The 22572-nt window shown below is 37.5% G+C and overlaps 3 protein-coding genes across 5 annotated transcripts in view; all 3 read left to right on the top strand.

The window, feature by feature from the left end:
• Positions 1–352: 352 nt before the first annotated feature.
• Positions 353–1345, top strand: LOC125224781 (peptide deformylase, mitochondrial-like). Its single transcript, XM_048128232.1, has 3 exons — positions 353–800; positions 888–1008; positions 1134–1345. Exons 1-3 carry the CDS (start codon positions 465–467, stop codon positions 1325–1327), a joined length of 651 nt encoding a protein of 216 aa, XP_047984189.1. The 5' UTR covers positions 353–464; the 3' UTR covers positions 1328–1345.
• A 726-nt stretch (positions 1346–2071) lies between these two features.
• Positions 2072–22572, top strand: part of LOC125242519 (neurexin-4) — a 44652-nt gene continuing 24151 nt past the window's right edge. The window contains exons 1-14 of one of the 3 annotated variants that reach the window (XM_048151264.1): positions 2072–2213; positions 2440–2553; positions 5567–5763; positions 7918–8059; positions 9138–9341; positions 10102–10268; positions 10875–11051; positions 11869–12030; positions 12588–12807; positions 13517–13661; positions 14429–14535; positions 15268–15393; positions 16579–16673; positions 18163–18277. In XM_048151264.1, coding sequence (XP_048007221.1) covers positions 2147–2213; positions 2440–2553; positions 5567–5763; positions 7918–8059; positions 9138–9341; positions 10102–10268; positions 10875–11051; positions 11869–12030; positions 12588–12807; positions 13517–13661; positions 14429–14535; positions 15268–15393; positions 16579–16673; positions 18163–18277 — 2038 coding nt within the window. In that variant the 5' untranslated portion in view covers positions 2072–2146. Of the gene's footprint in view, positions 2214–2439; positions 2554–4090; positions 4288–5566; positions 5764–7917; positions 8060–9137; positions 9342–10101; positions 10269–10874; positions 11052–11868; positions 12031–12587; positions 12808–13516; positions 13662–14428; positions 14536–15267; positions 15394–16578; positions 16674–18162; positions 18278–22572 lie in introns of those variants that run through there. The other 2 variants (XM_048151263.1, XM_048151265.1) reach the window with 2 other exon arrangements.
• On the top strand, positions 2437–3955 carry LOC125242521 (L-aminoadipate-semialdehyde dehydrogenase-phosphopantetheinyl transferase). The gene is made up of 2 exons (XM_048151269.1): positions 2437–2553; positions 2949–3955. Exons 1-2 carry the CDS (start codon positions 2539–2541, stop codon positions 3861–3863), a joined length of 930 nt encoding a protein of 309 aa, XP_048007226.1. The 5' UTR covers positions 2437–2538; the 3' UTR covers positions 3864–3955.

Below are 22572 nucleotides of genomic sequence, written 5' to 3'. Positions count from 1 at the left end.
TGACAGTTTTGACACTGACAGCTTGGTAGTGACAGTGACAGTGTCATTTGACAATGACATGACACTGACACTTCTGACACCCTGACAGTGGCAGCTCTCGGAGACGCTAGCTTGTGTTTAAAATATTTTAACAAAAACATGTATAAACACCATAAAGAACTCACCAAGTAAACCAATAAATATATTTTTAATAGTTTAGAAGCATTTTTAATCATTAAAACTGGACTTACCTTAGATGGTATTAAAACAGGTAGATCTACCTATTTTTCGTTTCTAATTCTACCAGTTTCTACCTATTTTTTCACCCTGGTCTACCATTTTGTTCAAATTGTATGTGACAACACTGTGTTAACGTCAACTATTGACAGTTCTCGTTGCGAATTTGAGGTTATGTTATTAACCTGTATATTTATTTTGAAAAAACTTTAATAAATCAACATTATTTACTGTGACTGAGCTGAACAATGACTGTGACTAGAAAGGTGCTCAACTGGTACGCTAGGCTGTCTCCGAGCCGCGGCCATGTCACTCCTCCTTATAGTCACGTCGTACAAATTGGGGATCCCAGGTTACGTAAAGTTTCTGAGCCGGTGCCACCTGAATCAATCAAAACTGAGCAAATCCAGAATATAATTAAGAAGCTAGAAGTAGTAATTAACAGATACGGCAGTCTGGGGATGTCAGCGCCTCAAATCGGAGTGAATAAGAGGATATTTGCCATGCAGTTAACAGCACTAGAAATTAAGACTACGAGTCCAGATATTGTCAAATCCCGTGGTATGACCGTTGTACCATACACTGTGAGTAAGTAAACAATGTGAGCCAGCTAGGATTTATCAATAAAATAAAAGTATCCATGAAGTTTAATATAAAATCTCTGTTTATAGGTTTTCATCAATCCCTCATTGAAAATAGTTGACTATCGCAAAATCTCCTATGCTGAGGGTTGTGAAAGTGTTAGAGGATTCTCCGCAGAAGTTCCTAGATACAAAGAGGTCGAAATTTCAGGTAAACATTACATGTTTGGAGTGGCCTTGCTGAGGACTTTGGTCTATCATATTTTGCGAGTATACTCCTACTTTTTAACTGATATTGAAATGTAAAATAATATCTAAAATTATTTAAAATTTTAGGTCTTGGTCCAGAAGGTGAGCCAAAAACAGAAAAGTTTAAAGACTGGGCGGCCAGAATAGCACAGCACGAGTTGGACCACCTAGATGGCAAACTGTACACGGACATCATGGACAGGAAGACACTCTGCTGCTCATGCTGGGAGGAAGTTAACCTGTCGCAGGGAAAACTAGCGATACCATTTACACCAGAATAAAGTTATGCAAATCATTGTTGAAGATCTTTTATTTCAAGTCCCTGTCCTCCTGGCTATACAGCATCTTCTGGGCGACCTCACTCCATCATAGGCCAGGTCTTTGCCTTCAACTACTCTGTGGCCAAGAGTAAGCCCGTTTATATATAAGGTTAAGTTATGTATTTCAAACATTAATTTTTAATTTATAAATTTTATAATACACTCATTTGAAATAAGTTCATAGACTGAGACTAGATGGCAGTACTGACTGGCGTGATTGACAGTTGACAGTAGTTGTCAGATACTTGTCGTTCCAATATCAGATCCTTGATAGCAAAGCGTTAACAGTTTACAGAAATTTGTTTCAATATTGTATGTGTGTATCTCAAATTAAAATTTTGAATATAAAACCTCATAAGTTTTTGCCCAATCGTTTTTCATATTTTTTCAAAATACATAATTTTCTTTGATTATTTCAATATGCTTCCTGTATCGATATTTAAGTTTTTGAACGGTCTTGTATTGTCTGTGTTTTCAATGGCCGATTGGAACGTGTAGCATTTTTATATCTGTACAGCTATTGGCCGAATATTTTATGTCAGAAAATTATGCCGTGATTGACCAATTACAAAAGTAATTTACTTAAAGAGATTAACCAACGCGTGTCTGTCTGCATATAAAACCAACTTAAATCAAGGGTGTTGTCCATCCGGCTTGATTTGATGATCATGACAACGGTAGCGTAATGATCAAACAACTTTATCCACTTTTCTGACTAATAGTTAGCACGAAAATAGTCGATATTTGTTCCAATTACGAATTTAATCCCAGTATGAAATTATGATGAGTAATTTTGTATATTATTTCGTTGTGTTGCTTTGCTATAGCATTACGAAGTCGGAAGCAGGTATGTTTACACGCCCAACGGATTTTTACTCATTATGTTTCTTTTCCAGTAATTATTCTCGCCCTAGCCTCTTAAGTGAAGTTTATTTAATCAATATTTACAATGATTTGTATTTAAAAGTAAAGAAACCAGTTAGAATATGCATTCTTATTAGCGGTATTTTATGAATAAATTATTACATTTAATGATATATTTTTGGTAAACAATATAATTTTTCCTGTTTCAGAATATGCTAGATATTACTTTGATTATGAATGTAATGAGCCATTGCTAGCTAATGCCAAACTCACCGCCACATCAAGCTTGAGAGAGAGGGGACCTGACAATGCTAAATTATATGGTAAGTCCATGCAATGTAACTATAGTAAAGAACTTAATTTGAATACAATCGTATTTTAGATTACATTAATTTGGTTCCTTCAATTATTTTATACCTATGTTCATAGTTATTTTTGTAATTTAGTTGTTTACTAAAGTATAAAAACTCAGAACCCAAACAGTTTTATTTTTTCCCAAAAATAGACTGAATGCAGCTTTAAGTGTGTTTGTTAGTCAGTCTTTATTTTGGCTAAAACTTTTGTAGCATGTGTTGTAACCTCATTTTTGTGTGGCTAAAAATAGATGTTTATTTTATTGGCTGAAAAAATGTCTTAGTAAAAAAGTTAAAAAAAAAGAAAAAGAAAAAGTGAATTTGGGAGGAAAAAATATGGAAGTAATAGGATTCTTCATCTGCAGGTCCACAAATTAACTAAAAACAATTTAAGGACCACATTGAATTTTGCACAGAGACATTACATTACTTACAAGCCAAAGATGGCAGACTATAATGTAAGATGGGCATTTAATATAATAACTTGGAAACCTACTTATGAAGAAATATTATCAGCTTCAAGTTACATACAACTGGAAGAGAAAGAGAGGTTAGACAGATTTGTGTATCAAGATGATGTAAAATCGTCACTTATTGGACGGCTGATGATGCGAAAATTCATCCACATATCAACTGGCATTCCTTATAACGAACTTACATTTGCTAGGGATGAGCGTGGAAAGCCATACTTAGTTGGGGCAGGAGATGTTCCTATTAACTTCAATGTTTCTCATCAAGGAGACTATTCCGTCCTAGCTGGACATAAGGAAAGAAATATCGGGATAGATGTAATGAAGGTAGAGCCTCCAGTAAACAAGAATGTTCCGGAATTCTTTAGACTCATGACAAAACAGTTTTCTGCTCATGAGTGGAGGACTATTAAAGGCTATCGGACAGAGAAGGAACAGTTGAAATGTTTCTACCGTCACTGGTGTTTGAAAGAAGCTTACGTTAAGAACATCGGTGTGGGATTGACAATAGCTCTGAACAAAATCACATTTGTGATCAACACCTTTGACATGTCAGTTGGAGATATTGTGACGGACACACAGTTGTATGTTAATGATGTTCTGAAACGTGATTGGAAGATTGAAGAGACACTTTTAGATGAGAAACATGGTGTGGCCGTTGCTATACAGGTTCCTAAAGACTATGTCACAGAACCTGTGTCTTACTCATACTTGAATTTTGAAGAATTGGTTAAAGAAGCGCAACCATTAAATCCTCCGGATCAAACTTTTGCAAATAGTTTTCTAAAGAAATCAATGAAACCTTTTTAGATTTAAGTTTATCTATTTAGCTTAGAGTGTGCTTTCTGTAGTGTTTTATTTTATTGTTATGAGGTGTTAGGGTTTAATAAAATCAAAACATATTCATTGCAATTTAATTTAACATAACATCCCAAAAACACTAACAATCATAATCAGCAACTCGTTCAAAATTCGAATGCTAAAAGTTCCAAATTCGAATGCAAAAAAAAAAAAAACGCTTGCATATCATTGTAAAGGTCTCAACGCATGGACGGCTTCGGAAAATGATTTCGACCAGCAACTGGTGATCAATCTGGGGACCGTGAAGAACATAACGCGAGTGGCGACGCAGGGCAGGCAGCACTCCAGGGAATATGTGCAGGAGTACCACATCAGCTATGGGACCAACGGGCTGGACTATGTGCGGTATAAAGCCGCGGGGGGCGAAGTTAAGGTAATTATGGGATGGGATACTAACGGCTACATTCTTACTAACAAATACACATTCTAAATCGAATTTTTGAGGATTCTGTCAGAGCTCATAATATTCGTCGTTTTACTAATTTTTTTAATTTTTACTCATGTATATACGAACGTGTCATGCTATTTCAATCAGTCTCAGTATAAGATATACTGACATTGACTGAATTAACATGACAAATACGAACGTTTCCGAAGGAAACCCTTTTCGCACTACATTGGTCATTCATCACTACTACTACTACTATCAGACTATCATTTTTTCGGTCAATTGAGAAGGTCACAATAAGTCAAACCATACAAACACATATATCTATCAGTAATGTAAATATTTCGTCAAACAAGCTTTAACTTCCGACTTTGTTTGGCTAAAAGGTAAAAAAAATCCCTTGGGTTTGAAATCGGGAAGAAGGATCTTAACCATATTTTGAAAAAATTATATTCTTTATGAGTCAGACAAATTTTTGATATAAAAGTTATTTCAATCTGTTGGGTAATTTTGGATTGATGTACTTACCCCAAACGCAACAGGAAACGGATATGCGTTACTAGTACTATTCTTCGTAGTTTTGGTTTTGCATGACGGTATTTGGCTTGCATGGTTGTTTTCTGCACTTCCTTATTTTTATTTACTCCCTTTTGTATTGGTTTTGGGTTCTAACTCCTCTAAATAAGTTTAATCTATTTTATTATGGTATTTGGTGAACTGTAAATTAGTCTTTAATATGGCCCGAAATCTGTAAAGGGATCGAAACCACTTACGTATTATTATTATTATTATTTTTTGGCTATAAAATGTTATTAGATGAGTTTTTAAAACGTTAGATATAATTTAATAATAAGAGTATTAAGGGCACTCGTACAGTAAGTGATTTCGTTGCCCAACATTTAAAATACTCGTATTAAGCTCAGTTAACAACAGGAGTAGCAAAACGATGTGTTTAATTTGTTTTTCAAGTCATAACTGCCATAACTCATGACAGTCATAACGAAACACCGACATAACAAATCTGTGAAGTCTATTCTTCCTCCAAGATTCAAAATTAAATTCCTCGAATTTTCCATGGATCATGCGACTTTCTTGTAAGATATCTTGTATGTTTTTGAAATTTTATTCTAGAGTTTAAAATTTAAAACTAATTTTCTTTCTTTCGAGATTGTGTACATCAGCATTTTGTTTAACTCCTGCTGCTAACTATTTAAAATATATATTTCCACTGAGTTTTGGCTAACACTAACCGACTAACATGAAGGCACCAGCGCGTGGACACCAACAGAGAGCTCCTACTACCAACGCTTGACCATCAACCTACGCTCAAGGAAGGAGCTTCGCGCCATCGCCACCAGGGGGCGCTTCGCTACTGACGAATATGTCTCCGAGTACACGTTACAGTACTCGGACGATGGAGAGGGATGGAGAATGGTTAACTCTGCTGACGCGTATTCACAGGTAATCCATACTATAATATCGTCACTAGTTTTAAAAAAACCTTGTATCTTCGTCTGTCAATAAAAAGAAAATTTTAGTAAGTATGTATGGAATGCATATAGACTTACTGCGTTTTAACTTTGAGGAACAGCGTGAGATACGAGATTTTTTAAAAGTAGTGACGATATTATAAATGGGAAAGCGTGTGTGTCTGTTTGTTTGTCTTTCACGGCAAAACGGAGCGATGAATTGACGTGATTTTTTTAAGTGGCGATAGTTGAAGGAATGGAGAGTGACATAGGCTACTTTTTGTCTCTTTCTAACGCGAGCGATGCCGCGGGCAAAAGCTAGTTTTTTTATAAAATTGCAAGATGTTGCGTGATTTTGGCGATAGGGCGTTTCGTAGGTTAAGCGCCATCTAGTGCACAAACAGCAAGTTCATACTACCAACGCTTGGTCATCAAATTTATCAATGTAGAAACTTCAATCCATCGATAGGGTGGTTGCTCTAATTGCCATTATCCTCCTTGCGTTATTCTGGCATTCGTCACGGCCCGTAAGAGCCTGGGGTCCGCTTTGACAACTAATCCCAAGATTTGGCGTAAATACTAGTTTTACGGAAGCGACTGCCATCGTGCCATCTAACCTTCCAACCCGAAGGATAACTAGGCCTTGTTGAGATTAGTCCGGTTTCCTCACGATGTTTTCATTCACCAGTTGATCTTATTATTCTTATTGCCATAGTTCTATAAGGTACAGCGGGGCAAATCGCGACTTGGGGGTAAATGTAACTGGTCCATTTTTTCCATGTTTTGCAATGTTTGCATTATTAAATAGAGTGTCCACCGGTTGTATATGGTAGGCGTGTTCAGCGGATACATGTAGAACTTAACATCATAGTGTAATAATGGAAAAAATGGATTAGTTACAATTGCCCCCTAGTCGAGATTTGCCCCGCTGTACCTTATTCTGGAGAACAAGGCTGGTTGTTGCTGTTGAGATAACCATTGTCATAGGTAAAACAATTATCATTGTATTTAAACATGCCAAGAAAGTGGACATTTTTGGAGTACTTTTAAAGCGTGACCAGAAATATATGACTACGCGCTTCATACTACACCGTGTTTTTTTGTTTTCCGTTAAATTCGAGACGTCGTTAGGTTCATTATTAGGAACCACCCTGCATATCACTTTTAGTTAAATTCACAAAAAAAAATTTTTCATAGTTTTCATACATAATAAATGAATTTATTAGTGTGAGAGACCCTTAAGAATTACATTCAAGTTAGTGTCAAGTGATTGACGGCACATGTCAAAACAAATAACATTAGGAATTGGTAAAGGATGTGACACACGTGTTCAGCAATTATCTTTATTTTTTTAATAACTCGATAACCGCAAGAGTTAAGGCGCTAGTTTCTTAGAGAAATTAATCGTATTTCATGTAATGAATCTTCCCTTAAAGTTAACGGAATTCAATAAAAACAGGGTGTATACTGAACTGGCCCCTGAACCCCATACATCATAATAACAGCGCCCTCTTGGCAATAGTCATATATTTCTGGTCGAGCTTTATGTTAATGATTGAGTGGTTGGAGATAAATTCAGAGGTACGTATTTTTTTATTTCTTTGGATTGCAATCTGAACACAACTGGTGGAGGTGCATCTACTGTTTCTAGATCTAAATTTTTAATACTAACCAAAATGTTCTATTCTCTTCCTCAATGACTGTACTGTAGTTTTTGATATAAATTAGTTAGTAATTATTTACTGTGCACCACATAATAAAAACATGCACCTACTTACTCACAGATAATAACCAGAGGTACATCGGATGGTACAGTCCAGTTAATAAATATGTGTACATTTTTTCACCTTATTGCAACGAATTAAGGTGAACAAATGTACACATATTTATGAACTCGACTGTATATCTCTAAACAACGAGTAGATACCTGAATTTAATGATTAAATTGAAAACACATTATTTTAAAACATGTACGACTCATAATCATGACGACCGGTCGGGCGTAGTCGGTAATGACCATGGCTGCTAAGCCGCAGTCCTGGGTTCGAATCCTGGTAAGGGCATTTATTTGTGTGATGCCATAAAATCGTGACTCATTTTACTCTTGCCGCTGATTGACCTTTATCTAATTGTATGACTTTTGTAGACTTTCGACGGCAACCATGACGGCAACACAGTCAAGAAGAACGAATTCGAAGTGCCCATCATAGCGCAGTTCATTCGCATCAACCCCATGCGATGGAGGGACAAGATCTCTATGAGAGTCGAGCTGTACGGCTGCGATTACGGTACGTATACTTACGTTATAACACAGTATATAATAGTACAGGTACAGAAAGCTCACTGCTTTGATGTACACAAAATGCCGCCTTTCGTAACTCTTACCTACATTAACAAACGGAACGCATGCGAGTGCGAGCAGCCGACATTGAGTACTATTGGAGTAGTACGGAGGTCGTCAGTCGTCACCACTGAATGGGCCGAGAGTGCGCGGCTGCCGACATGTACTTGTAGCTTGGCGAAAGAATCGCGGAGTGAGCCGCCGCTAGTAATAAGGTTGCCTTGAATAATGATAATCTAACCACAAAATTAAAATTTTGATAAAACTCCCGATCGCGACATAGTAGACCGATTTTCATGAAACAAGACTAAGAGCACTCCCTACTAATTCAGCTTTCAAACAAAAAAAAAAACGGAATCTAAATCGGTTCATCCATTCGAGAGCTACGATGCCACAGACAGACACACACACAAACAGACACACAGACACGTCAAACTTCGTCGTTTATGCGTCGGGGGTTAAAAATGAATGACAATTTTAATCCAGTCATTTAGATTAATTCTATATGAATATAACCATGTCTATCAACCTCTGCGTAGCCCCACAACGGAAGGCCATATCTGAGATTTGACACTACGTATCCATGATAGCGACTTTTATCTGTCTGTGGTACAGTAATATCAACATCATTGGCCACGCCATCTTAGCAGATGATTGTTGCAGTGATTTTATTGCGTGGTGCCGGTACATCGTCTTTGGTGGCTTAGTTTAGTAGTCCGATGGCCTACAGTAACACAAGCCTACAGTAATTTCAAGTCTTTTATTACATACATACATACATACATACAATCACGCCTGTATCCCATAAAGGGGTAGACAGAACACATGCAACTACTAAAGCTTCAGTGCCACTATTGGCAAATAAGGGGTTGAAAGGAAACGAAACTGTGAAAGTCTTTTATTATGTGAAAATAATATTAAATCTATAAAATATTACGAAATGTCATATCCTTACTTAGGTCTTTCTTTATGTTATGGTTCAATATCGTATTAAAACCATTTTGCATTGTTTTTTTTTTCTTCAGAGGCAAACACGATGTCCTTCAACGGCTCATCTCTGATCAACATGGACTTGCTCCGCGACCCGATATCCGCTTCCCGGGAGACCATTCGCTTCCGGTTCAAGACCAGTACTGCTTCCGGTGCCCTGCTGTACTCCAGAGGGACTCAGGGGGACTACATAGCGTTGCAATTGAGGGATAATAGGCTGGTCTATAATATTGACCTAGGTAAGACCACCATGCATGCATGCATGATGTTAATTATATTTAAGATGTAATGTTTTGAAAAGAAGTGGCCTGCCGAGTTTCTTGCCGGTCGCATAGTGGATACCCCCCTCCTACCTGAGGGGGGACTGAAATCTTCTCGAGGCTGAGGCGTAGGGTTAGAGCCGGCGTAGCTTTATTTGACGTTCATATGCGCAGTGTAATATGCCTACTTGAAAAATAGATATTTCATTTTTTTTTCAAAACATTCGTGTGACTTAGAAATAGTAGTATTAAGATTAGATATCATGCCGCGCACAAAATTGAAAATTATCTAATTTTGAAGACTCACTAGAGTTTCTTTTGTGTCGAAAAGAAATAAAGACTATTCGCGATAGACCATTTGAAAAAGCTGAATTGTATCCTAAATAAATTAGCCAGCGGTTCCTTTTGTGTAAGAATTGCCTCTGAAAACAGTTACATTTCTTTTGTAATAAGAGAACACTCTTTGTTACAAAAGAAATGTAACAAAAATCTAACACTTTATATGAATAAGGTGGTTATAAGGTAGAAGATTTATAGTTAAAGTAAGTTTTTGCTTTGCTTAACACGATTTGCTTAACCTTTTGAACATCACACGGGTCAACGACGCTACACCTAAACCTTGTCGGAATGCACAAAGGTTGACACTAGGCTGTAGCCGCGTGCGTCAGTTGACGTCTTTGGCGGTCAAAGGGTTAACCCTTTTTAAAAAAAAAATGGTAACCCTCCACTCTCTCCTCAGGTTCCGGCACAGCAACCTCCCTATCCGTCGGCAGTCTCCTAGACGACAATATGTGGCACGACGTGCTTATTTCTCGCACGAGGCGTGACGTCATCTTTTCCGTCGATCGAGTAGTCGTTGCCGGACGAGTCAAGGGCGAGTTCTCCAGGCTCAATCTTAATAGACAGGTAAGACTTTTATAGTAGCTCATCATCTCGTTGCAAATTGCCGCGCCGTGGGGTCCGCAGGATAATTTTGGCGTAGGCACTAGTTTCATTTGACCTTCAGTTTAGGTCATTGTAGAATTAGTCCGCTTCTTTTCGAAAAGCGACTCAAATAATCAAGACATTTCGCAGTTATTCTAAAGTATTAGTATGAAACCCGCGACCTCCAGATTGAAAGTCGCATATTAGTTTACCAGCGCTTCAGTATTTACTGACCATCAGCATGGAAATCTTAAAGTACACTAAAGAACATGACGTGCTTATCTCGCGTATCGCATATCTTCTCAGTCGATTGAGTTGTCGTTGCTGGACGAGTCAAGGGTGAGTACCCAGAATATTTGTTAGGCTCCAGACTCATTTTGCCTTAATAACATAAGGTATATTTTGTCTTTATAAATCAAATTTTTTTTGTTTCTTTTACTTTTTCTTGTATGTAGGTTTTTTAACTTTAGGCATTGTACTCCAGACTACAAACGCTGTAAAAAGTTCAAAACGTTGAGTTGTATGTATAAATTCATTATACGCGATATAATCCGTTTTCATAGTTTTATAACGTTTCTTTTGTTACAGCTATACATCGGCGGTGTACCCAACTTCCAAGAAGGCCTAGTAGTGAACCAGAACTTCACCGGCTGCATAGAGAACCTATACTTGAACGCGACCAATGTCATCTACGAGCTGAAACAAGGATATGAGACTGGCGAGTCGTTCAAGTACCAGAAAGTGAACACGCTCTATGATTGTCCAGTAAGTAAAGAATTAGAAATATACAAAGAATTAACAAAACTTTGCGGCTTTTATGGAGTTAGTTATTTTTGATTTATACTTAATTCAGCTTTCATTTTTGGCTTTAGATTCTGGCCGTAAGCGCGTAAGGCTTTCCCCAAACCTATATAGCCGACCAAAAATCGTTCGTAAGTATGAAGACGCCTACGTGTCTTCGTCGCTGAACGCACGCGTACGCATGATCACGCTAACCAGCGACTTTTGGTCGGCGAAAGCCGATTCCTCGTCGATATATTTACTAAAACGACATGACTTGATATTTGGGCCAAATGGGCCATTGTTTTCAAAGTTGTCCACCCCACTTTTTTTTTGGATTTGGAATCTTTTATGTGTTTTCCACTTAAAATCGCGAGCTCTTTCAATCCTAATAGGAGAAAAAAGTGTCTCAAGGTTTTCTTCCCATTCCGTTACCATTTTTTCATACATTTTGTATGGCGGTAACGAAATGGAAGGTTCGAAAAAATTTATGGAAATCTTGGGACATTTTTTTTCTCCTATCAGGATCGAAAGAGCTCTCGATTCTGAGTATGAATCACGTAATAAATACCCATGTTACAAAAAAAGTGGGGTGAACAAATTTGAAAAAAAAGACCCATTTCTATTACATTGTAACTGGTTATCACATCACATTCACAGGTTTCTGTGTATTTAATAACCACATAAAAAGCTTCCGCATCTGTCAACATCATAGCGTTATCATATTAAATACAAATTTTGGTATTAACTTGCAAGAAAGCGATTGAACTAGCTGTTTTAAAACGTCCATTTTTGCTTGCAGGAACCGGAAATAGTCCCCATAACGTTCCTAAAGGAAGGCTCGTACGCGAAACTGCGCGGATATTCAGGAGGCCAGCAACTAAACATATCGTTCGACTTCCGCACCTATGAGACACATGGCCTGCTCATATACCACAAGTTCAAATCCGAGGGATATGTTAAGGTAAAGTTTATTATTAAGTATTTAAGAAAACACGGGTTTATAACGGTCAAAAGTATAGAGATAGAGAGTTCAGGTCTCCCCCAACTCAAGGGGGACATGTTCCACTTTTAAATTTATTCAAAGCATGGTGAAAAGAATACTTAATTTCCACATTCTTCCACATTCCTTACCGTCCTCCCTCTAGATATGTACCGCCAAATATATCAATATTACAGTTTACAAGAAACCTTATTTGTAATTCAAGAAGAAGAAACTAAATAGGGTAGAAAGATTTTTATCATTGCAGAAATGTCTGCGAGCGATATTACATATTTTAAATTATAGGAAAAATTTAAAAATTCACACCGCCCCAGTTGGGAGCATGGCTGGCTCTGGCAAAACCAGAGGTCGCAGGTTCGAGTCCTGCCGAGGTGTGAATTTTTCCATTTTTCCTATAATTTAAAAATATGTAGGGTAGAAACACTTCTCATTTTTGTAAAAAAAAAAACACTCATTGGAATTGTTTTACATAAATTGGTAAAGCAGGGATAAAATTAAACCTAGCATTTTAATTTTAGGTCTACCTTGATGAAGGAAAAGTGAAAGTAGAACTTTTCACCGAATTCTCTCCCAAAGTGAGACTCGACAACTACCCCGACGAGATGTTCAACGATGGCCGCTGGCATGCTCTCATGTTGACCATGGCTACGGACAGCCTGACTTTAGCTGTGGACTATAGACCGGTCAAGACTACCAAGAAGTTGAGGTTCTTTACTGGAAGCTCATACTATATCGCTGGTAAGTATACACTTTACCAATCAAGTACTATATGGATAACTCTTGATACTATGAGACAACTACCTGAGATGTTTAATGGTGGAAGGTGGCATGCTCTCATGTTGACCATGGCTACAGATAGCCTGACTTTAGTTGTGGACTATAGACCGGTCAAAACTACCAAGAAGTTAAGGTTCTTTACTGGAAGCTCATACTATATTGCTGGTAAGTATACACTACCAGTCAAGTACTATTACAACTGTAGGGTATTAGTTTTGTACGTTACTAAATTATCGGGTAGTGACCCCACCTGCTAAGCCCAAAAACACACGCCTTCTTGAGCTTACCGTCATACCTTGGGACTTGGTGAATCTGTGAGAGAATCCATACTAATATTATAAATGGGAAAGTGTGTGTGTCTGTTTGTTTATCCGTCCTTCACGGCAAAACGGAGCGACGAATTGTCGTGATTTTTTAAGTGGAGATAGTTGAAGAGAGTGACATAGGCTACTCTTTGTCTCTTTCTAACGCGAGCGAAGCCGCGGACAAAAGCTAGTTATCCTATAAACAACCTATAATATTGATTAAAAGACTAAGACTAAGATAAATTGCAATCCTCTAAGACTTTTGTGGATTTAGATACATTATTCTTTATAAATTAAGCAGTTTGGGGATTTGATTGAGTGTCATCTATAACTTATTTATTTCTAATTAAAATGTTCTTCATTAGGTGGTAAAGGCCCTCCGCGCGGGTTCGTAGGCTGCATGCGCCGCATAGCAGTGGACGGGAACTACCAGCGACCCACCGACTGGAAGAAAGAAGACTATTGCTGCCCGAATGACGTGGTTTTCGACGCCTGTCAGATGATTGACAGGTCGGTAATCATTTTATGTCACTCCCATTTTTTTTTTCTGGCTTTTGTTACATTAGCCAACGACAAGTGAAAGAGTTAAAGTTAGGGAAACTAGGAATTAGGAAATACGGATATTACGGTAATTTGGAAATTTATTTCCATGAATTAAAATATGAACAATAGGCTAGTTTCCTACTAGTCAAATCAGCTTCTTTTTAAGAACTGTCAAAACGATTTGCTAATATGGAATTACTATGAAATACTGAGGAGTGACGTCACAGTCAATACATTTACTTTATATCTTTCTCTTTGACTTATTAAATATAAATTATGCTTAAACATAACTACTGTCTATATTTTTCTTCTAATTATGTGGTGCTTTATTTCATGCACTGCATAAAATATTTTATTTTAAGTATAGGAAACTAGCCTATTCTCAAAGAGTTTCACACATGTCATCACATCTGCAATATTGATAAAAATTGGTAGGCCTACATGATGCTAAGCAAGAACCACCAGTTTCCCAAAATGTCCCAGGAAACTTTCCTTTTTGGTTATCAAAACTAGAAATCTGGTTAAAAAGTAATGCAGTATCTGCATTATATTGTATTCTATATTATATCATTGGTTTGTCTTTGCAAGTTGCTGTTTTATTTTAGCATATCTGAAGAACGGGTCTTTAATTTATGATCTGTGATCATATAAAAGTGCCGGCCTTTTCTCTGCCATATTGGACACATTTTGAGCGGGCAAACCTGTATGAAATGTATAACCTTTTCCCGATACAGATGTAACCCGAACCCTTGCGAGCACGGCGGAGAATGCACGCAGACTGCCGACGAGTTCAACTGTAACTGCCAGGGCACGGGCTACGCTGGCGCCGTCTGCCATTCATGTAGGTCAATAACATATCGTCACTACTTTTGAAAAAAACTTGTATCTTCGTCTGTCAATGAAAAAAAATGTAGTAAGTATGTATGGAATGCGTATAGACTTACTGCGTTTTAACTTTGAGGAACAGCGTGAGATACGAGATTTTTTAAAAGTAGTGATGATATTACCCTCTTCTTGATAAACTGTTATTAATGTTGATAGTGGAAGGAAAAAAAGAGGCGGCCTCAGTTGGCCGCGCTGGACCGCGAAGAATGGACATCCCTTCTGAGAGCCCTATGGCCTTGATGAGGGAAAACAGGATATCATCATCATCATCATCATCAATGTTAATACTAGGGAATTCAATAACCGACCAATTTCATAACCAGTCATGATTTCGGTTTTGTCCGAAAAATAACCGATAACCGATACCCGACCCGATAGGTTATTTTCGACGCAAATGATATGTGGGTGAATCAACGTTTTCTTGTCTGTTATTGCCATGGTTACGGTCCCCTCAGTCACGCTGGTTTTATGCAAAATTATGCTACTGAAAGAAACTATGAAAATTAATAAATTATCACTATTTGTAATCAAATAATGATGTTTGGCTTGGTATAATCAAATGTCCAAACAATTCGTGTGAAACTGTGAAATAATACACCTCTTTGTACTCCTTCCGTGTTACGAAGGCTATTCAAATCAATGTAAATAAATAATAAAATTGTATACAATAGACATATTCCTCTTACAGCGGTGCACCCGCTGTCCTGCCAAGCCTACAAGAACGTGCAAGCAGTGGCTCGCTCCGCCGCCATCAGTATAGACGTGGACGGATCCGGCCCCTTAGCTGCCTTCCCAGTCACGTGCCAGTTTTATTGTAAGTAATACTCAGTAAATGGCGCTGCCGCTCTAAATCTACTTGGTGTCGTCCGGTGAAGCAAGAGTTTAGGGTTTTAGGAATGGGTTGTGAGGAAGTTACACAAACTAAGGCACGAGTCAATGTAGTAGACAGGAGTCAATGACTAGATCTAGCAGAGGGTAGTATAAGAGCAAATCTCGAAAAGTTTGTACTTTTGGATCATGTCTCCGATTTTGATAAAAATTGGTAGGCTGATAGAGTCCATGGTGCTGAGCAAGATCCGCTCACAATCAAGACCGAAAATGTATAGAAATCTGGTAACAAAAAAGGAAGGTTTCATACAAACTACCTAGGGCATTTTGGGAAACCTAGTGGATCTTTCTCAGCATCATGGACTCTATCAACCTACCAATTTTTATCAAAATCGGAGACGTGATCCAAATGTACAAATTTGTCGAGAATAGCCATAATAGGATTGAAATAAAAGAAGAATAAGAGATGGCGCTGTACAGTGCGCGACGGTTTCTACAACGCGCTGACGATATTTTTACGGCAATCGCATTTGTCCGCTAGTGCGGTCTGGCTTTTATCCGTAATTATATACAGGTGTATTTTGATAGCGGATCAGAGAGGGCAGCTACCAGATCCCGTTAGGCTTGTGCCGTTTCGTTCGTTGATCGGAGCGCTCCGATCTCGTTCAGTCGCTCCCACGAACTAGTTCGCTCTTTCAGGTCTTTTGCTCATTTAGTTCAGTCAGACCAGCGACCACTGCGGTCGGAAAGATCAGAACGAATGGGACCGAATAGTGTCTAAATGATACGAATAGTCCACAGATAGTAACATTCCGGGTCGAAAATATCAAGGTTTATATTAAACTTCAGCTACTTACAACCGTAGGTAACTGAAGTTTAATATAAACCTTGATATTTTTGTGTTGCTCTGCTAAGTAGCTCTCGGTCGGCGCAGTCACACACTCGTTCTGGATCCAAACCGCTCGCGCTCGCCGATTCTATAGTGAACTAAATGAGAAAGATTCTCAGAGCACGGAAAGATTCAGTTAATACCGGTCATTAATGGGATTTTATTCCTAACAGTTCATAGTTCGTGAAAGACACAAGCCTAGATCCCGTGTTGCTACGCGAAAACTGTCTTATGAGACTTTTGAAACGTATGCGAAGCGTGAAACTATGAAATTATTTGCAGCTGACGGACGCGTGCTGACAACGGTGCAACACTCGTCGTCCATTTCCCAGAGCACCGTCGTGGACGGCTACCAGGAGCCCGGGAGCTTCAAACAGGTACTTTTGATAAATTTATTTATTTATTTCAAAAATAGCATGACAGTATTAAATACTAAATCACTGGTTCAAACAACAAGCTAAAATCGGCAAGTACAAAACATTAAAAAACAACCTATACATGATAAACTACGTTTGAAAGACGTACATCCATCCTCTTGCAGAATTCATAATAATTCATCTTAGTGTACAGCACTCCATCTGCCAGCAATTAAATCGCACTCAGGTGCTGATGCTCGATAAATTAGTTTTCTCAAACTTGCAATGAAATGTTGTCGTGACGTACTTCAAATTATGTCGGGAACTACTATGTATATAGTATGTTTTCGGTGCGCTGAGTTAGGATGATATGTAAAGGAACTTCATAGTATATTTCACACCTAAGCCTGTAAAGCACCCTTAATTTTTAATCATTAATCAGAAAAAATATATTAGACTAATGCACCTGAATGTCACCATTAGAAGGTTACCTCAAACTAATTAAAAAAAAAGTTTGACGCGGAATTAGAAAAGTTTTCTTTTTGCCCGGTTTTTAACCCCCGAAGCAAAAACGACAGGGTGTTATAAGTTTGACGTGTCTGTCTGTCTGTATGTCTGTTTGTCTGTCTGTCTGTGCGTGTGTCTGTCTGTGGCATCGTAGCTCCCGAACGGATGAGCCGATTTAAAATTAGTCTTTTTTGTCTGAAAGCTGAGATTAGTCGGGAGTGTTCTTAGCCATCCATAACTAATATTATAAATGGGAAAGTGTGTGTCTGTTTGTTTGTCCTTCTTTCACGACAAAACGGACCGACGAATTGACGTGATTTTTTAGGTGGAAATAGTTGAAGGGATCGAGAGTGACATAGGCTACTTTTTGTCTCTTTCTAACGCGAGCGAAGCCGCGGGCAAAAGCTAGTGTTTCATAAAAATCGGTCTACTAGGTCGCGGTCGGGGGTTTTTCAAAATTTTAATTTTGTGGTTAGGTTCAATCAATCAATCAATCAAAATATTTATTCGTAATAAACTACACATTATGCATAAAATGGCTAAGAACTACAAAAGTATAAGGGATGGACAAGTTTATCACGAAATGGTCCCGTCTCAGCATAATGCCGACCCGGAGGACAGCGCTGATCTTCCGACGAGACCATTTGCGAGACACGAACGCAGCCGCGCGGTACGGCCCTACCGCAAGTTGAACGCGTCCTTACTGAAGGCGCCATTTTGTCTATTGTCTATTCTAGAGGTATAAATTGACATTTGCACAGACTAATAAGTTTGCATTACTTACAGGTTGTATCAAAACTATCAAGAGCTATGATTTTTCATTTCATTGCAAGTTTGAGGCTTACAGGTTTCCTTATTGCTTTACCTACACAGCCTGTAACTCTTCTTTCCCGGCATCTGATGTAATGTGTTCAAATTCACTGTGTTTCGAACACCCAAGTACCGTTGCAGGAATAATTGCCTTTCTTCTCTGGGTTCACAATATATTATTATTCTATTACAGGACATAACTTACGACGCGTCGCGCGCTCAGTTGGAGGCGTTACTGAACAGATCGAGTTCTTGCTCGCAACGACTCGAGTATATGTGCCGACACTCGCGACTTCTCAACTCGCCAAGTAAGCATTTCATTTTTAATAGTCATATATACGAGTATTACTTTAATCACGATATTTTACTCAGTTACTTGGCTTATGCCAGTAATGCATGTTATCTTATAAGTTAGTCTCTATGTCTAAACAAATTGAAACTTGAAACTCATCATCATTCTCCTTGCGTTATCCCGGCATTTGCCTCGGCTCATGGGAGCCTGGGGTCCGCTTTGACAACTAATCCCAAGATTTGGCGTAGGCACTAGTTTTTGTGAAAGCGACTGCCATCTGACCTTTCAACCCAAAAGGGTAAACTAGACCTTATTGGAATTATTCCGGTTTCCTCACGATGTTTTCCTTCACCGAAAAGCGACTGGTAAATATCAAATGACATTAGTTTAGTTTAGTTTATTTATTCATGAACAATTTGACATCGTGTTTGAATGTGTATGTCTAATATATACAGTAAAATAATACAAACAAAAACATATTATACAATAAAAACCCCCAATAAAAATGTCTGCTATTATACTTATTAAATAAAACAATGATAAAAATAATGATTAAAAAAAAAAAAAAAAAATTAAAATTAATGAAAGAACATAATAACTAATAATAATAATACGCACTACATGTCAGCAAAAATAAATAATAATAATACCTACTTAGAACTAAAAATCATTAATGTCATAGCAGCATTTTTCTAATAAATACAATTTTAACTTATCTCTAAAGGTTACAGAGCATCTTATAACTTTAAACTCTATAGGCATCCTGTTAAATAATTTAACCGCTTGTACTTTGGCACTATGCTCTACAACCTCTAGCCGCGGTGCTACTTTTGGTGTTAAGTTCTTAGTCCTAGAGGCTTCCCGCAACACCATTTCTGAATCACTTTCAAAACGATTGCGATGCTTGATGACATCAGTCAACAGGACAAGAATGTAGAGGCTGGGTACTGTAAGTATTTGTAGACTCATGAAGTGTTCTCTACAACTCTCCCATGGAGGAATTCTAGCTATAGCACGTATAGCATCTTTTTGGGCAACGAAAGCTCGGTTTATATTGTATTTATAGCTGTTGCCCCACAGTTTTATGCTATAGCGGAGTTTTGACTCTACAAGGGCAAAATAAACCATTTTGAGTTGCTCAACGGTCAATTCATCCCTGAGGCTGCGAATGGCATAACAAGCAGAACTAATTGACTTTTCTAAATTATTTAATTCATCCTTCCAGTTTAACAGTGAATCTAGGTGAATACCCAACATTTTTGCGCTATCTACAGGTCTAATGATGTCGCCATTAATATGTACACATAGGGATTCATTATTTCTTGCTGTTGTTTTAAATAACATAGCGTAAGTCTTTGAGCTATTTAAAATCAAACTATTTGCACGAAGCCATGCCTGACATACTTCTAGTGCTAAATTGACCTTATTATTTAGACCAGTAAGAGTTGGGCTTGACAAGACTGCGCTCGTATCGTCTGCAAATGTCACTAGCTTTATATCTGGAATTGCCCTACAAATATAAGAAATAAAGTCGTTAAAATATAAAACAAAAAATATGGGTCCTAACACAGATCCTTGAGGAACCCCTCGTGTTATGTTAACACATTTTGACCTATAGGTGACCTCAATAGCACTTTCATTAACCTCTGTAACTTCTACAAACTGTTTTCGGTTCCGCAAATACGACCTACATAAGTTTAATACCTTTCCCCTGATACCATAGAATTCTAGTTTATGCAATAAGATGTCATGATCAATAGTGTCAAAAGCGGATTTTAAATCAAGAAAGATACCAGCCACCCTTAACTTTTCATTTAAATTATTAGTAATGTCTTCTATAATTGTGTCTATTGCCTCGGAGGTACCGATACCTTTTTGGTAGGCGAATTGTCTTATATTAATAATATTATTATTGAAAAGGTGAGTGTTGAGTCTTTTCTTAATTACCTTTTCAAAAATTTTTGACAAGGTGGGTAATAAGGAAATGGGTCTATAATTCTTTGGATCAGTCCGTGAACCCTTTTTATGTAAAGGAACAATTTTTGCAATTTTCAGCTGGTCGGGAAAGATACCCTGATCTATACAATTATTATAAAAACATGAGAGTGGTTGAGCTAATTGTTCAATATTATCTTTGATAATAGTTATGGGTATGTCGTCATAACCACTAGATTTTTTATTTTTCATAGCTTTGACAATTGATTTTATCTCAAATGATGAAGTTAGCCTAAAAACCATACTATTTTGTACTCTTTCGGAATTCGATTCCAGTAAGGAATAAGCTATTGCAGGGTCACCCTTTATTTGAAAATTTGCGGAATCGAAATTGCTGGAAAAAATTTCAGCTATTTCTGCACCATTATGTACTAATGATTGATCAGTTTTGAGTACCAGTTTGCTATTACTAACTACCTTGTTCTTATTTGTACGCTTGTTTACCACTTCCCAGATACTTTTAGCAGAGTTATTTGCCTGCGCAATTTGGTTTTGTACCGTTAACATCCTAGCCTTCTTAAGAACTTTTTTGAATATTTTTATATACGCTTTGCGATAGTTAATTAAACTTTGATCGTTGTGAGCAGTATCTATGGATAACAGCACACGTTTCATTTTGCTCGCTACCTTGATTCCTTTGGTTATCCACTTAACACGGTTAGTTCTTTGTAAAATAATTTTTTTCTTTACCTTTTTAAAGCTATTTTGAAACAGAGTATTAAATGTTTTAAGGAAACTATTAATGCCTAAAACACACAAGTTTTCTCTATTTATACAATCTTTGAATACTTCGTGATTCCTTTTACTGAAAACTCTGCGGTTCACAAAAATAGCTTTCTCCTTCCGTTTTTCATGCTGATTATAATTATTCACTATAAAGCCGGTTTCTATACCCGCATGCCCATCTGACAGACCATTATGATCTACTAAAGTCCACAACACGCATTCTTCAGGTAAATTCGTCAAAATATTGTCTATGCACGATTCAGATTCATTGCGCTTAAACGTCGCTTTGTTGTGAACAAGATATCTAAAGTTATAAGATCTCAAAAGTTTAACAAACATACTTTTCTTCTTATCATCGTTTAACATGTTAACATTAAAATCACCACAGATTATACACTTTTTGTCAAGAAAATATTGTAGTAGCAATTCTAACTTTTCCATAAAAATATCAAATTTTTTGTCATTTTGGTAACAGCAACATATACATACATTAGTGTCCAAATCCCTAACCGCACAAATTTCAAAACACTCTACTCTAGCCATCTTTTTACATTCCAATAAGGTTTCAGTCTTCCTACCCTTTTCAGCTAGTATTAATGTACCACCCCTTTTTTTACTGGTTCTGGAAAACATACAGACCTTTTCGTAATTATTAAAAACAACACAATCCGCTGAATTATCATTTAAAAAATGTTCACAAAGACATACAAAATGTGGTTTATTTTCCATACTATCTAAATACAACTCTACCAAATCTTGTTTTGATTTTATGCCACATACGTTTTGTAAAAATACATTTAAAGAGGTTGTTTGTTGTGCTGATAAATGACTAGTGGGATAAGAATTTATTCCTTCAATTTCGCACATTGTAATGGCATATTAGCCACTTTCAGTGTTTAGCAGTAACACTATGGTTTACTGCGACATAAATGCATATTGCTTGTATCAGCGATAAACCTATATGTATAAATAGGCATGTTTCTATTAAAATAAAGGTATTCATTCAGACTGATAACATTACTCTTTTACTCGGCTACTCTCCAGCCTTCCAGATTCATCTTCTAATATTACAACATAAATTCCGATAAACTCATTGGTGCGAGCCGGGGTTCGAACCCGCGACCTCCGGAACGAAAGTCGCACGTACTTGCCGCTAGGCCACCAGCGCTCATAATCTAGTTATATGCATAATCATTTCTGCGGGCGTAGCACACCAGTTGGATAAAGTTTATCGCATCGGGGCCTATCGCACTTACAAATAGTGCGAAAAGGACGGCCTGACGTTATATCGTTTATTTAAACTTTCACGATTATTAAACATAATTATTTTTAAAAACCGGGACATTTGTTAGAGTCAGGGCCAAACCACTGGATCGAACTACATGACCCTAAAGTCCTTTCCACGGAACGCCATTTCTACAGTAGAAAAGTGCGTGAAGCCATTGAAATCAAAAAACATCGCAATTTCAATCGGGACGAAGGTTTTAGGATCTCATCCACATGGAATCCTGTCGTTAATAAGTGTAAGCCGAAAATAATATCGACAGTCGTTAAATCGAATATCGTCAGTGTTGTATGTCGACAGAGTAA

This window comes from Leguminivora glycinivorella, chromosome 3, assembly GCF_023078275.1.
Source record: "Leguminivora glycinivorella isolate SPB_JAAS2020 chromosome 3, LegGlyc_1.1, whole genome shotgun sequence".
Classification (NCBI taxonomy): Eukaryota; Metazoa; Arthropoda; class Insecta; order Lepidoptera; family Tortricidae; genus Leguminivora; species Leguminivora glycinivorella.
The sequence above is the reverse complement of the archived record's forward strand: the minus strand, read 5'-3'. Positions and strand labels throughout refer to the sequence as shown.